Source organism: Erythrolamprus reginae, chromosome 3 (genome assembly GCF_031021105.1).
Source record: "Erythrolamprus reginae isolate rEryReg1 chromosome 3, rEryReg1.hap1, whole genome shotgun sequence".
Lineage (NCBI taxonomy): Eukaryota > Metazoa > Chordata > Lepidosauria > Squamata > Dipsadidae > Erythrolamprus > Erythrolamprus reginae.
Genome location: NC_091952.1, coordinates 216,778,641 through 216,796,105, shown reverse-complemented (window position 1 = coordinate 216,796,105; position 17,465 = coordinate 216,778,641). Strand labels below are relative to the sequence as shown.

Sequence of the window (17,465 nt, the reverse complement as noted above, 5' to 3'; positions counted from 1 at the left end):
TCAGAAGCTAAATAGTGAATTCAGAAAACTTTTAACAAATAATTGTAAAAGTAAAGTCATTTATAAACTTACATGGCTTTTCAAACAAGTAAATATATATTTGTATTTAAGTTGTAGTGTCTCTATAACAATATACTAGGAATCCATGGTGCAACTTGTCCTCATATTGACATAATCAGAAATTATGAATATTTAAAACTATTGGTATTTTCTTTATTACTGGTGTATGAATTCCCTACTGAATTCTGGATGAAAAAATGTTGCCACTCTTCAAAAAAATAGCATATTTCTAAATATATAAAATGTCAATTTTTCCACTGCATGAAAGAAAAAAGGTACAAAATTATTAAATTAAATTTATAATGTTAGAATTTAAAATGAAGTAAATCCAACTTATGATATGGATAAAAATATTCAGTTACAGTTTTTTAATACTAAACCCAAATAAAATATTCTATGGGAATTACATAAATAATTTTTTATATATGCCTCTCAGTATTATATGCTTTTTATTAGTATTTCATTTATTAGACTTGTATGTCGCCCCTCTCCGGAGATATCACAAACTAATACAATGTGACTGCAATGAAAAATAAATCTTGCTATTAAATAAAGTAAATTGGTTACATGGTACAGGGTTATTGTTGTGGTTAGCTCTGGCCCAGCTCCTGCCCTAAGGAATGTGGAGGTGGATGTGGGGGAGACATCTACATGCCGCAGGCCTGTTTTGCTCCCAGTAGAATCTGCCGACGAAGTTTCCTCTGACCAAGGAGGCGTGAGTGACAGGGAAGAGGGGAGTTTGGCAGACAGTCCAGGAGGAGATCAGTCATCTGTATCATCCCTGGATTCTGAACAAGAATTAATGACACATCCACGCATGTGTAGAGTGATGCAGCCTGGTGTTTTAGGCTCATGGCAGTTTATCTGATTCATTGTTTTGTCAAGATCGTGGTTTTTTCTGTGCAGGATTGTGTGTGTGTGGACTCTCTGGACTTTAAAATTGGACTCAATTTCCCAGTTATTGGGTGAGCAATTGTACTGCATTTAACCTGTGCCTTGTGTGTATCAGAAAATCCCTTTGACATTTAAAAAGGGAGCTGTTTCTGTTTTTCTGTTTATAAAAACTTTTGGGTTTTCCTTTTATTGTGTGGTGTGTGTCTTCCTGGACTAATTACCTTGTAATTACGGGCGGTTGAGACACGCCGGCAGAACAGTTATGATATGAAAAAATATTTCCTTAATGAATGGATTATGTGACATCAAGTTTGGTGACCAAATAGCTAGATTTTTTCCATGACAACCACTCCCTAACCTGATTTTCTAATAAAATTTAATCGAAAAGTGCATTTATCGCCATTGCCACTGAATTTACACACTGTCCCTCTTCCTCCTCCTCCTCCTCCTCCTCCCCCCCCTCTGTATCTATATCTAGTTAAGGGAATTAGATATGTGGAGCCTAACAAAGAGAAGGATTAGGAGTGAAATGGCTAAATTGTCTATTTGAATGGCTATCAGAATGAGAGCAAATCATCTTATTCTCCAAATCACCTGCGAGCAGGACAAGAAAAAAGGGTGGGAGTTGGTTAAGGAGGATGAGCAGAGAGTTGGACTAGAAGATCTCCAAGGTCCCTTTGGCGCCATGATTTTATGATTCTCAACATTAAAGCCTTCTTCAGAGTGCTAAGTCCAAGTCCATAAGTTGTCCAAGCAGAATAATTAGAGGATGGCTGTTTGTACCTCTGGTTAGAACTTTAGATTGATTTCTTCTTTGACCCAGATGTTCATTTTGACTATCTATAGAGTTCACAGGAGACTTTTTTAACACCATATTTCAAAAGTAAAGGTGCTCTCTGTCTAACTTTCACTCCCATAGAGTGGCACAGAGAAAATTTGTCTACATGATTCTGACCTATATGCACCTATCAGAACTTCTGAATATCTTTTTCTACACCTTCATTGCTTCTACCAAGTGTTAATTTGCATATTTCTTAAATGCTGGTTCCCCCCCCCCCCTCACCCTATTGATAGTTGATCCTAAAAGGCAGAAGCCATCTTCTGTTTCAGTATTATGATTGTCAATTTTAAGGCTGGTGGTTGTACCTATTATAGATACTTTTCACCTAACTAACAGCTGGGACCAGAAGCTCTGTCAGTGTGTGTCACAGTGATTGATTCATCACATGACCAAAATATGCAATTTTACTGCAGGCTTCTCCATTGACTGTGATTGTCAGAAAATGGTTATGAAATGTGCAAACAGTGATCATGGACTGTTTGATGCTGCAATGATAAGGGCATTTGTCAACCAGTTGTGAACAGGTTGCCAAGTATTCAAAGTGTAGTCTTCTGACTATATTTTGAGGGAAGTGCAATATTTTACAGCATCTAGAAGTACTCTATATACCATAAAGCACCCATTCCAAGACCATCATAGGTTCGACCACGTTTCTCCAACACTCCTAGGTTCGCCCACGTTTCTCCAACACTCTGTGGCTTGCACTGACTGCCGATCAGTTTCCAGTCACAATTCAAAGTGTTGGTAATGACCTATAAAGTCCTACATGGCATCGGACCAGAATACCTCCGAGACCATCTTTCAATGTTCAACGGCCTCAGGCCTGCTGGCAAAGATGTGTTTTTAGAACTTTCAAAAGGACAGAAGGGTGGGGGCCGTGCGGAATTGATTCCAAAGGACTGTAGCTGCCACAGAGAAGGCCCTTCCCCTAAGCCTCACCAGGCAACATTTCTTGGCTGATGGAACCTGGAGAAGGCTGACTCTGTGGGATCTGACTGGCCGCTGGGATGTGTGAGGCAGGAGATTGTCCCGTAAGTAATCTGGTCCTAAGCCATGTAGGGCTTTATAGGTAATAACCAACACTTTTAACTGTGTTCGGAAACCAATCAGTAACCAATGCAGCTAACAAAGTGGTAGTGATATATGGGTGTATCTTGATACACCCAAGATGGCTCGCTTGGCCACATTTTGAACAGCTGCAGTCTCTGAACGTTCTTTAAAGGTTGCCCCATGTAGAATGCAATAACCTTGAATGAGGGGATCACAGAGAAAAACTTTTGGAGTAGCAGGTCTATATTAACAGAAAGCTACTTGCATAACATTGGATGTAATTATTGATATGGACATGAACAAAGGGTTGTTTGTGAGACTCATTTAATCATTTTTCACACTAATCATGATAACAGTAAAAGTCCTAGAGGATAGAATTGTTATATTTTCTCAGAAATAAAGTATACAATTTTAATGCTGTTGAAAAACAGTTTTCTGTGAGAACTACCTTGAATATAACATCTGTGTAGATATTATGCTGAAAAGAAAGTATAGAAGTAGTGGGATGTGTTCTTTGAATATATGCAGTGATGCCTTCTGGACGTTTGTGGCTATTGGTTTACTATTTATTAGTGAACTACCAGCTGGGATGTGGACATGTCCTCCTGCCTGACAACTGATTCTTTGAAGCCCAAATTGTTCCTGCAAAACATGGAACAAGAATTGGAAAGTACAACAAATGAAATAATCAAAAATATAACATCAAGTTATATATTGGCATTCTGTATATGGAAGTCAAGTTTATGTATTGACTCTTTCCTGTTCTCATTGTCAAATACTGATGTTTAATTTTTCAAGGAGAAAACTAATTGTTTGCCAGTTTAAATTAAATGGAAATTAAATTGATTTCAGATCAAAAAAGAGGTAGGAAATCACTGCACAGAAAAACATTAAAAGAAGACTAGGGAGCTTAGCTAAAATTCTGATAATTTGTGTAGCAGTACTTATGGTTCAACACCTCATCATTTGAAGTTTTGTAGTGTTAATATGAAGTTATTTTTTATTTATTTAATTGTAAGAGATATATGTCATAACATGTTACATAAAAAGATAGGGAAAGTCCAACTTTGTTCATAGAAGTATTCAATTCTGACTTTTGAGCTAACTAGAAAATAAGCTGAGGCAGGGAAAAAAAACCTGAACTTTCCTGTTTTTCAACTCCTATTTCATCAGAAAACAAAGGGAGCAAGGAATTTTAAGATAACGTGCTAATATGGGTGGTAATAAATCCTAATAAATATGCCTTTTATGTTTATAAATGGTACTTCTTTAAATGGTTCGTTGCACTTTTCAAAGATTTAATTTTGCAATAATTATTCAGAAATGAATTAAAATAACAAAGATTTAGAGTAGTTTTCCATTATTTTATATCAGTCTATGCCACTACTGTGTTGAATAGTGTTGAAGTATACAATATTTAAAACAATGTTTCGCTATTTAATATTTAGATTCTCTGTCAGAATACTTATCCTATAGACAGTGAACAAAGAGATTTTATCTCCAATATGTCGAGAGTTAAAACATAATCGACTCTAAATATAGTGAAGATAAAAGTTTTGTTCCAGTTGAATGTATATGAGAATCTTTAGTAGAAAACTGATATTAATCATAATAATAGGGTTCTGTCACTTTGAATATGGGAGAAATGAAGGTAATTGAATTAATGGTAATCGTGTAGACCAGTGTTTTTCAACCAGTGTGCCGTGGCACACTAGTGTGCCGCGAGACATGGTCAGGTGTGCCGCGAAGCTTAGAGAAAGAAATTTAGATTTAGAGAAGACTTCTAGGAACTACAAGCTTTATTCATTGGACTCAGAGGTTCTGAATATAAGATTTCTCTTCTCAATTTGTGTAAACCTGTTTGTGTCTAGCATTTAAGTAGATGAATTAGTTATCTCTTGAAAGCCTACAAATAGGAATTTACGTAGATTGCTTTTCCATTTTATTTAAATATAATTTTCAAAGTTTAAATTATAAGTAAAATAATATAATAGAACTTTAAAATAATGATTACCTGTATTTAATGATCTCATTGTGTAAAAAAAGCTACTTGCAATACAGTAGACCCCCGCTCATTGCGAGGGTTCCGTTCCAGGACCCCCCGCAACGAGCGGGTTTTCGCGAAGTAGCGCTGCGGAAGTAAAAACACCATCTGCGCATGTGCAGATGGTGTTTTTACTCCCACAGCGCTAGCGAGGAGCCGAAGATTGGGGGCGGGGCGGCTGTTTGCCGCCGGCATGGAGGGCTTCCTAGCAGCCCCCCAAACCCGGGTTGGGGGTCCGGGGGGCGCTGGCTCTCGGCGCTTTTGACCGGACTCAGCTCGAAAGCGCCGAGACAAGCCGTTCCTTGCCGCTTGCTATCGGCGGTTTTGAGCTGAGTCCGGAAGCGAATTCGCTTCCGGACTCAGCTCAAAACCGCCGATAGCAAGCGGCAAGGAACGGCTTGTCTCGGCGCTTTAGAGCTGACCGGACTCAGCTTGAAAGCGCCGAGACAAGCCGTTCCTTGCCGCTTGCTATCGGCGGTTTTGAGCTGAGTCCGGAAGCGAATTCGCTTCCGGACTCAGCTCAAAACCGCCGATAGCAAGCGGCAAGGAACGGCTTGTCTCGGCGCTTTCGAGCTGACCGGACTCAGCTCGAAAGCGCCGAGACAAGCCGTTCCTTGCCGCTTGCTATCGGCGCTTTTGAGCTGAGTCCGGAAGCGAATTCGCTTCCGGACTCAGCTCAAAACCGCCGATAGCAAGCGGCAAGGAACGGCTTGTCTCGGCGCTTTCGAGCTGACCGGACTCAGCTCGAAAGCGCCGAGACAAGCCGTTCCTTGCCGCTTGCTATCGGCGCTTTTGAGCTGAGTCCGGGAGCGAATTCGCTCCCGGACTCAGCTCAAAAGCGGCGAGAATGAACGGCGTGGGCGGGCGAAGGGCGGGCGGCAGCGAGGAGTTTGCGTGGGCGGTGGGGAAACTCCTCGCTGACGCCAGCAAGAGGGGGAAGACTCAGGGAAGCCGCCCAGCAGCTGATCTCCCGGTTGCCATCTACGCATGCGTGCCCATACACGCATGCGTAGATGGTATTTTGACTTCCGGGTTGAAAAATAGCGAAGTACCCTGTTCGCAATGGTTGGGGACGCAATAAACGGGGGATCACTGTATAGCCTATGAATAGCTAGCATTTCAACTTTACCTCACTTAACTCTTTCATGTTCTTTAAATTATTTGCATCTGATCTTAATTTCTTTATCTTGGTCTCCAATCTTATCTTCATTTTGGGATTGAATATGTTTAATTTTAGTTTTTTAATTTTGGTACTCAATTTTTTGTAACTATATCTGCTATACTAAAGACAGGCTGATTGGTTTGTTCGATAGGTGTGATTTTGATCCTTGCAAGCATCTTATTCTCATCTTTCAGTATAGCTGCCCCAAAATTGGGGGTGGGGCACTACTTTCTTGTGTGGGCAGTCTTGGTCTTGCTACTGGTTGTTCGACTGTTACAGTGCTGACCTGTACTACTAGTTATTTTGTTATTACTTGTTCTAAATCTTGTAGCCCTGGACAACTATTGTGTGGTCCCATAAGATCATAAAACACTCTCTTTAAGTACTGTATCTTCATATTGTTGGTTCCAACTTATAATAGGCCATAATGGCTTGGTTTTTGAATCAAAGTATATTGTTGCCTTTTTTGTGGTGGTGATTCTTCCAGTGATCCTACAAGACTAAGCTCTGGCTGCCCAGGCATCCTGAGTCTGCTGTCTACCTGTCAATGGTTATCCAGATACTCTTAACACCTGATGGAGTCCCTGCTGAACCAGGCAAAGACTGTTCAGGTCATTGAATCTGGCACACGATTCATTTTCTATTTACTTACTATGGTTAATGGTTTGATGGATACTCATAGTCAGGCTTTTGTTTGAGACATCTCTGGCCTGAATGACTCTTCTGATTAAATACACTAATAACAGAGTATCAAAACTCCATCCCTATGATAATCGGTATCCATGGGGAAAATTATTATTGTTATTGTGTTGTGATTTCTCACATAGTCATTCAGTACTTTCTTTCTATAGTGTTCCCTCGATTTTCGCGGGGAATGCGTTCCAAGACCGCCCGCGAAATTTGAATTTCCGCGAAGTAGAGATGTGGAAGTAAATACACTATTTTTGGCTATGAACAGTATCCCAAGCCTTCCCTTAGCACTTTAAACCCCTAAATTACAATTTCCCATTCCCTTAGCAACCATTTAGATTATTACTCACCATGTTTATTTATTAAGTTTATTAAAAAAAAATTTTTTAAAGGCAGACGAAAGTTTGGCAATGACATATGACATCATCGGGCAGGAAAAACCGTGGCATGGGGGAAAAAACTGCGAAGTATTTTTTAATTAATATTTTTGAAAAACCGTGGTATAGACGTTTCGCGAAGTTCGAACCCGCAAAAATCGAGGGAACACTGTACTTCTATTTGTAGGTCTTTGTTTTTTATGATTTTATCTATTTCTTTCTCACATGCACTATCAAAACTTTTTTGCCTTTCTTATTGACAGCTATTAAGTCTGGAGTGTTATGTGGGGGAGACTTGTCTGTTTGAATTCTAAACCCCACAGCGCTTTAGTTTTTTTCATTTTCTATTATCATGCCTGTTTTGTGGCCACACCAATTCTGCTTGTAGGCAAGTGTTATTTCTTCCAGATATCCTAATGTACCATTGTTGCTACTTTGTCATGCCATTGTTTTTAAATCAGTCTGAATGATCTTGCAGCAACTAAATAGGTGGTCTATTCTTTCTTCAGCTACTTTGCAGAGATGACATTTGCTTTCGGTTGCTTTCTTCTTCCTCTTCTTTTTCCTCCTTTATTTTATTTCCCATTTTGGGATGATGAATTAATATATCCATAGTCAACTGGAAGATTTAAATTAAATGCAGGTCACCCCTGCACCCTTATTTAAAAGTCAAGAATGCTCAATGGCTGATGATTTTTTTCTTTTAGAAAAGAGACTACAGTGAAATATTAGTCTGTATCTCTCTATATAGAATCCTAATATGGATTGGGCAGTAATTCATTTAAATTGGAATGTTAAAAAATCCTGGAAGGACTGATGTGTAATATTTAATATAATGTAATATCTTTTTTGTTTTCTCACTGAATTCACTGAGATTAATCAAAGAAAATAAAAGTACAGTTCCCTTCAACTTTTGCTTTTGGTTTCTTTATCTTCAGATGTAATAAAATATTATATCTTCAATTCTTTTTCCAGTAAGAATTAAATTGTTCCTTCCATAGGTGAACATTCTTATTTATGTATATATAAATGTATTACATATTAGGAAAAAAAGGGATAATTTGAACAAAAAATATTCACTTGCTTGATTGATTGATGTGCCACCCATCTCGTGTAGAAATGACTCTACGCAGCTTCAGGAAGTTGCATGTAGAGGATTAACAATCTGTGCCACTTGCATAGTTCCAAACAAGAGGCCTTGAAATTACTGTATCTTAGGGCCTATTACATAAAATATGATTCTGATATAACAATATCTACAAATATCAATTTCCAAGTTAAGAGCTTCTAGATTAGTAATTTTTTTTCCAGGAAAAACAACTTTTATAAAAAGGGAAAAAAATGCTTTACAATGACTTCACTGATTTTCATATTTTAACAGGAAGTAGGTATAATCTGTATAATCAGAGTAACTCTGTATAATCAGAGAAAGGTGACCACAAGGAAACTGTATAGTATCGGCTCTTTTTTAAAGCTGTAAAGAGTGTTTTGTTGTTAAGAAACAATTTTTATTTACATTTATTTAATTTTGTATTTTGTATTTCTAGAGCACATTCTCCTTTAAAGAGGGACTCTGGATTGTGTATAGTAAAATATATGCATATAAACTAGTATATAAAATAAGAGTTAAAATATTAAAGTTTTAATATTTTAATTAAAATTTTAAAAAAATTGTAAGTGTGGTGCTATTGACTACTTATGTAATAAATGAAAAACAATATATATCAGAGTATAGATCTTGTATATTTTTGTCATTTTTATAAAAATTCCAGCACTTTGACTTATATACAGCTCCATGGTACTTTACAGCACTCTGACCAGTTTAAATGTTAGCATACTCCCCCAACAATCTGGATTTTTACTGACTTCCGAAGGATGGAACAAACTCCTGGCTGTGGACAGAGTTAATCTGCAATACTTCTAACCAATGCACCACCGCAGCTCCTATCCAGATACCCATTGTTAGGAAAATTCTGTAAATGTTTACCTCTACAATTTTGAAATAATGAGTGGAGCAGAGAAGACTGGATGGAAGCAGAAGAGAATGGAACAGGACAGAATAGAATAGAATAGAACAAAACAAAACAAAGTAGAATAGAAATGCAACAGAATAAATTTTACCTCTAATTACCTGTTGCCGTTCCTTGTTGTCATAATACATGGTAATTGTTTTATTATTTATTTATTTTGTTGTTATTTTTGTTGCATAATTTTTAATTAGAACACTGTTTTAGGTCCATAAAAGTCCTCCTCCTCCAAGACAGTTTAACCATAACAATTTATCTTCTTTTCTCTGATAAGTCTAATTTTTTTCCTTCTTCCCCTTTTCTTTTATGAGGACCCCCCTACTTCTGTTTCACTGGGACTAAGGATGGAGGAGATGATTTTCAACTTGGCAGATACGCATCTCTTCTTTAATGATTTAGAAGTAAGTAATGATTATTTGAATAATACACCGACTTTTTGAAAGACTGAATAATGGCTGAATGACTACTACTTTCTATGAAAGTACTATTCCATAAGCAACGATTTACACTGGCAAAATGAGTGCTCTGGAGTCCTTCTTTGTCAGTTTATTTATACTAATTTCATGGTAATTGGCTGTCTGCTTCTAGGTGTAGCTAACTAATATGCAACCCATTGTTTGTAATTGGTTGACATAGGTTGACATAGGAATAGTTCTTTTGTTCCTTCCTATTGGTTCTTTTTACAAATACTTCCCTACAATATTTATCAAGTTTGATCCTGTGATTCCTCATTCTTATTACCCAAACCACTCAACTTGTTTTATCCACTAAGAAAACTTAATTATTTTCTATTGTTGTATGTATATGTATTATTTCAAATATATAAATTATCATTTGTTATTAAAATTTAAACATTAAAATGTGATCATATGGTAGTTATTGAGTAAGAAAACATTCTATCTTCCTAATAATTACTTAAATTAAATTGCTTGGGTCATTTGCTTTAATACGAATTAGAGTGAGGAACTGTGTTGCAATTAAGTGTATTCAGTAACCTTTCATATGTTAAATGCCTTTTAGAAATTGGGATTTCTGTCTTCCCCAACACCATATACTCTCTCCACAATTATTAGGCAACCTGTATTTTGGATGATTAATTATTGAACAGCTACACTGCTTTCGGTCAATCCACAATGTTGCTAAACCTCAAACCTGAATATTTAATAAAGTAAAAGTGAGGTTATGGCTTTCTTGGGCGAATATCCATATGTACACAATTATTAGCGAACTACTAGTATGCAATTGAATGCAGAATTCCAAAGAATAGCTAGAAGATATAAGAATGCCTTCTTAAATGATCATTCAAAGAAATAGAAGAAAACAATAAAATAGGGAGGAGCAGAGATTTCTTCAAGAAAATTGGAGATATAAATGGAATGTTTCATGCAAAGATGGGTGGATAAAGGACCAAAATGGCAGGGACCTAACATAGGCAGAAGAGATTAAAATTACCAGAAGAACTATACAAGAACCAGTTTAGCATCCCTGATATCCAGTGGTGGATTCCTACCAGTGCGGTCTGGAGCTTCGCACCAGTAGGAGTCCAGTAATGATGTAATCTTTGGTGATTTTTTTCCGGGTTTAGATGGCATTTCCACTTCGAGAAAAGCCTGCCCTTGCATTAATGCCGACCTTTATTATTTGTCCGAATCACAGCTGGAAAGCTCCTCATCTGTGTTTCAACTTGTAATGTCTTCCTGAGCATGCACGGAAGTGAAATCATGCAATGGGATGCACACATGTGCGCAGATGTGCACCAGTAGAGAAATTTAACTGGAACTCATTCCTGCTGATAACCATGATGGTCACTGAGCTTGAGCCAGACTTATTTTTTGTCATGCATCTTGTGGATGGTGTATTTGTTGTGAAATTTATTTTATTACATTGTTTTATATTCCATCTCACAATTGCGAGTCTGGGCTGCTAACAGAAGATTAAGACATCAACAAAACAAGAACATATTTGTTATTGATAGCACAGTAATAGCACAATGAAACCTGAGTAACTGGTTCATAACTTTAAAGTTATTGTGATAAATGTTTCAGCTCACAATGTTTATGAGAATAATAAATATAAGTAGACCTTTTGCATGAACTATAGGAAATTCTAGCAGTTAGTTATAATGTCAATTTGTAGAACCATATAAAAAGCTTAAAATCTTTCGTCTTAATACTTCCCCACCCACTAAAAGAACTTCCCTGGTTATGAATAGTAGTTTCCAACTCTTATGTTTATTTCATTTAACAATGGAAAAACAGACTTGTGGTTATTTTCATTAAAATTTCAAACACAAAGTCAAATTTTGCTTCTGTCATATTAAAGGCAGCAGTTTATTTAAAACTGAACCACTAAACAAGCTTGAGGAGAATTGCCAATAAGCATTAATCATCACACTATTATTTTTTTTACAAAGAATAAATATACATTATTCTAGGCAGGCAAAAGAATCCTGAAGATTCACATACAACTTTTGTTGATCAAAGTTAATTGGCAACAATTGCCCTTTAAATATTTCCTGATGTTTCTTTTTCCCAAAATCTAACAAAATGTACCTTATTTAATAGATGAGCTGGTATTACTTGGAATTAGTGTGTGCAACCACTAAATGCGGTTTTTCAAACATCTGTCCTGTATTTCAATTTCATTTATTAAAGAAACTACATTAACAAGTTCACATAAAAATTATTACTTTGTTTCTTAAATATGTAAAATAAACACTATTTCAAGTGTTGCCAGTATGGCAATTTCATGTTGTACATACAAACATAAACATGTTTCAATATTAAATAACCTGACCAAATGCATATATGAGATTCTGTGTTCTGATTATACAATATATAATTTAGTCCAAGTTTTCCTGAAAGAGTATTCTATCTTGATCCTGTGCCAAATAGCCTATAGTTTTTCCTAATCAAAATGGAATATACATCCATATGTTTTTAATATCTGCATACCATTATAATTGACCATAAATATCTTAATTTAATTGTTAAATGTCAACATTCCAGGGATTTGGTCAGCTCCGCTGTGTATCAAGTGTGACTTTTAAGTTTTATTATTTTGACCAGTAGTTCCTCACTCGACCCATAAAATTGATTTTGAAAAAGGGATCTTACAAAAAGCAGTTTTTGTTATAGCATCAAGGATTATGATTCCAATTGAACATGTCTGAACTAGTGCTATGCTATTCCCTTTAATTAGGATATATTAGAAGGAGTAATATTCTGATCACAGTTTCAGATAAGCAATATAATCCATAGATTTCACTACTTGTTATTGTGGTGATAATCATTAGCTTACCTGACTTTAGGAGGAATTCAACAGATTCATGAAAAATTAGTACTTACTGGCTAACTATAGCTACAGCCAATAAATTCAGAGGCACCATTGTCAGGAAAAACATTAGAATGGTGTTACAGCTTTATGTTCTGCTTAAGTACCATTGAAAAACATCTTGTTGTCTCTATGACACAGAATACTGGATTACATAGACTTTTTATTTGATCTAGAGGATTTCCTTTGTATTGTATTTAATCCCTCCCCCAAAACAGGTTATTCCTATTCCATAATTTTTGAAAAATAGGTCAGAGTAAATAATTTCTCTATGTTATCTATCTTGTGTTGAAAACGGGGAAAATATGTGTGACTTTTTTGTACCTACTCTTTAACATAGCTTTGGAAAAACAGCACACTGATAAATATTGAAATTGCGTGCATGTTATGCTAGTGAAATCATCAGTTTTATTTATGATAGATAGATCTTAGATAGATGGATTAATAGGGAAAATAATTATATTATAGATGTTAGTTATAATAAAAATATATGCAGGTGTTTTAAATTTGGGGATTTTATTTCTGCTTACAAGATTACCTGTGTTTCCGGCTTCTTGCTGAGCTATGACAACACTCTTTATTAAAGTATTTTGGCACATCTGGTCTCAGGCAGAACCAGGAAGTGTAGAGGCATGAAAAAAGGTAAAACAATGGCAGGACAGTTATCTGAGACTTTCAAACCTTTAAAAAGATTTGTTTCCCTCTGCATTCAGCTTTGAGTCTCTTTTCATTTAATCGGCAATAGACGAACCTTTGTAAGTTTAGTAGTATGATGCCTTTGGCTCTGGATCTTTCTGATTTCTGGCACCTACTTTTTTTCTCTTAGGTAGACCAGTGGTAAGGTCATAAGTTTCTTTTGTTATAAACTGAACACGAAGCAGCAAGGAATAAACACTATAGCTCTGTAGTGTTTTCAACATCAGCTTATTCAGTTATCTGAAAGCACTGAATTATGTATAGGCTTGCAATACAATATATTTGACCTTTTAGTTTGTTATATCTATTGGGTAAGAACAGGATCTATCCATATACATCTATACTTGTTTCGGGTATTACCTGTATATATCATTTTAGTTTGTATGATATGAGCTGAAATGCTGCTTATGCTAAAAATAATTTGTTCTTTTCCTTTCCATCTTTACTTCACCGGTCAGCTTGTAAATGGTTCTAATTTGACCTCACACACAGTTGATATTATTCCTGCAGGTTTGTGGAAATTGCAAACAAACTTAGGTCTGCACACATACAGTCTCAGATATTGACAGCAAATTGATGCAAGCATACAGCTTTAGAGTGATATATGTCCAAAAATAATTGTAATAATTATTTCTGAAACAAATAGTGTGACACTATGGAATTGCAGCAATATTATTTTCATTTTTTTCATCTAAATGATTTTTTTCTGTAGTGTCTACAATCTTTTCAAGACACTGTGGTATTTATGAGGTTTCTACATGCTAGTGTTTATATTTTATTGATGATGGAATAGACAGATGCTGAATACATAGGCATCAGTAAACACTTTCTTACTGAGTTAAGTTTTAAAGTAATATGACTTTTTCCTTAAAATATTTTTTGTGTGCCTGTATGCACATGCCTTTCAGTTAATCTGAATTTCTAGCAACTGTGTAGAGAGGTCCATGCTTTTTCTTGGCATCATTTTGGAAGTAGTTTTCTGTAGCAAACTCTCTAGGGTTCATTTCAAATTGTTTTTAAGTGTACAGTATTTAACATTAATTGAAATAGCACATACCTTTTAGGTTTGATGCTCATTTTAAGGTTGATTTTAAAAAATGGAATTTTTTTTAAAGTCATCAGTTTAATAAGAGAATCTCAAAATGATAACATTGATGCTTAAAGGGAAGTCATATATATTCTATCCAGAAGCTTAAATTTATGGGTTTCTTGTTGTTATGAACCTATAAGCAGGGATGGGCTGCTGTCCAGACGGGGGTGGGTGGGGTGAGGAATGCAGTGGAGTAGCGAAAATGGAGCTCCACCCCAGAGCACCCAATTTGCACTGAAAGATGTTGAAAGAAAATGCAGGGCGTCCTGCATAAGCCACACCCACAGTGTGGTAGTAAAATTCTTGGTAGCCCTTCACTGCTTATAAGTATGCAAGATAGTGTTATTCATATTAAGTTTTCAATTGAAATGTTTTATTGATTATAATTACCCTAACTGTAGCTGTCTCAAATGTAGATGAAAAAATACACAGAATCGCATTTCATGATCTAAGAAATGGTCCCAATATCTGCTAACACAAAAAAAAAATATTTAGAAAAGTTTATCAAACATTAAAAAAATATTTAGCAAAGTTGAAATTACAACCGAGGCATTTGCTTATGCTCCTTGAACTGTTTCTTATTTATTTTTCTACTGTAAAAAATACATTAAATTAATGTTTGTGTTTCTTGAAAGAAATAGTGTAGTGGTTGCAGTGTATATAAAAATATAATATGCATTGTTTCAGAAATGTAAGATATTATGATTAATTTTATAACTTATTGGAAAGAAAAATATTTTCTTATTTCTTCCACTTCTTTGCCTTTTGCAATTTTTATTTTAAAACCCTTTTTAAAAAGTTTCTATAATTATCTGTAAATGCATGTTAAAGCAATATAGAATTTAGAAGGGGAAATAAAAATATAAATTCATCAGTTTATTTGTTTAATAGTCACAAATCATCTTTTTTAAATGCATAGCTTATTAGTTTGGTTACATCATCCTAAAAAAAATAGTTTCAGAAAATAGTGACTCGTAAAGAGATTAATTTTTGCTATTGAGGTGTCCAACTATTTCAATATGGTTTCCTGGTGCAGTTTCATCATCATAATAGCAACTTGTTCTTTCTGTGCTGAACGTTTTGCCATAGAACGTTTAAGAATTTGGAATGTCATCCATAAAGCAGATAGGTGCCCCAGACTGATAAAACTACTGACATAAATATTTAACTTTCCTTGGATTAGGCATTAGCATATTAACACAAACTTATAGCATAATACAGTATTGTTCCAGGACATAGTTCTAAATCTGAGTTATGAACATTCAGGCAGCAGCCATGGCCAAAAGTATATTTCATTTTACGCACAAGCTTTTACCTTTTTTGTTAGAGTGGCATATAAAACTCAGTGTTTTCAGTTGTTATCTGAAAATCTAATTTCAAGGTAGCCAGGTGGTGAAGTTACATCATAATTGTACTGCTGCCAAGTTCTTTGCATGGTACTGTACTTGACAGGTGTCTGAAAATTCACCTGCTCTGAAAGATTTTTCTAAGCTGTTGACGGAAACTGGATATTGGGAGCTTATAAAAGCTCCACTGAATTCAATTCACTTTCAGATCAGATAAAACAGTTCTATACAACTTTTAAAGCATGAGGCATCTTTAAAACTGAAAAAGCTAAAATGTTTATTTCGAGTAAAACCTTTTCTCTCATTGTTAATGATAAAGCGACAGCATTTCTGTAGATCTTACTCTTTCTTTCAGCCATAAATACTAGATTATTTTTACTCTCATCCCAACTCCCAGAAATTTAGGGATGTATAGAAAACTCCCTTTTTAGAGTCAGGTCTGCATAAATGTATTACACAGATATATATCATGCTTTACACAATTGTATGTAAAATAAAAGGTTTATTTTAAAATGTTATTTTTAGTACTCAAAAATAATTCTTAATACAAATCACCATAATGATATTATTTGAACTCTGTTCTTTTCTGCCCACCAGTGTAAATATCTTACATTACCCTGAAATATTTATTAATTTTGTCCTCCCCGTCTCTCCATCATCATTACCCCATATTGCCTAATGCTATTGCTATTTTGTTACTAGATTTTAAACCACCCTGAGCATTTTAATGTAAAAGTCAAGTAAACTTTTGAAAACTAAATGTGAAAGTAGAGAAAACAACTTAGCATTCACCAAAAATGATGACCCCCCACCCCCCAAAAATGATGTAGACATGGTGATATTATCAGTCAAATGTTGTCTTTACAAGTCACAGGATAAAAGTCATAGCATTTGAATGATTATATAGTTAGGCTCCTGTCCTCCATAATGCTTCTGATATCTTAAAACATTTTTAAATCAGAAAGCCTGAACTAAGCATATCATTATAATACTTTTTAAAACTATGAAGCACAAATGATCAGAAGGAATATTTAATTTCACTTCTTAAGTGAAATGATCTTCTGGATCTGGATCTGGATGTGTGAACAAATTGTTTAAATTTACCCTATATGTTCTGAGTGGACTCTTAATAAATGGTCAAAAGTCCTTTCATTACCTTGAAAGATAATAAAGGAAGGGAAATCCAATCTGAACATCTAGTTGACTCTGTGACAAACCGTAATAATAAAGATAATCCTGCTGATTTTTTCCAATAGATAATTATTGTTTGTTGTTGCAAAAAAAGAAAGAAAGAAAAATTAAGTTTTTATATACAGTAGTTTACAATTATGAGACCTTCAAGAATATATGCTTGGTTGCACAATCTTGTCAATTTGTATGAATTTTCTTAATGCAAAAGGAAAGGTACAAGACATTAAATAGCTAGTATGTTATAGTTTTCCTGGTTACATTTTTTTTCAATTTATATTATCTCTATAATTCTTAGAATATTTTCTAGTTTGTAAATAACCATCTTAAACCACATTGCTTTTGGCAAAAGTTAGTATTTTCTAACCTGGAGCTATTCTTAACATAAAATAAGTTCACAGAAATTGTTAAGGCATAACTGCAACAACTTGTTCAGAAGAATGGCATTCCTCCACGTTTGTTGTTATTCAATAAAGATTGTTATTTTGGTCATTTTAATGTGTGAAACACTTATTTCACCTGGAATCAGACCCTATTTATTATTATACTTGCTCATCCATTTCAGCTGGCCCTACTGTTCATGTAAATACAGCTTCTCTGGAAATGTTATTTGTATATGAACATTCCTACAGTTGGAAGAATAACTTAAGTAGGATGTTCATTTTTT

General features: G+C 35.1%; 1 protein-coding gene across 7 annotated transcripts in view; it reads left to right on the top strand.

The window, feature by feature from the left end:
- Positions 1-17,465, top strand: part of EYA1 (EYA transcriptional coactivator and phosphatase 1) — an 89,890-nt gene that overhangs the window by 41,584 nt on the left and 30,841 nt on the right. For all 7 annotated transcript variants that reach the window (XM_070747923.1, XM_070747924.1, XM_070747925.1 and 4 more), the window contains one exon: positions 9,457-9,546. In XM_070747923.1, the coding sequence (XP_070604024.1) occupies positions 9,457-9,546 (90 nt within the window). The remainder of the gene's footprint in view (positions 1-9,456; positions 9,547-17,465) is intronic.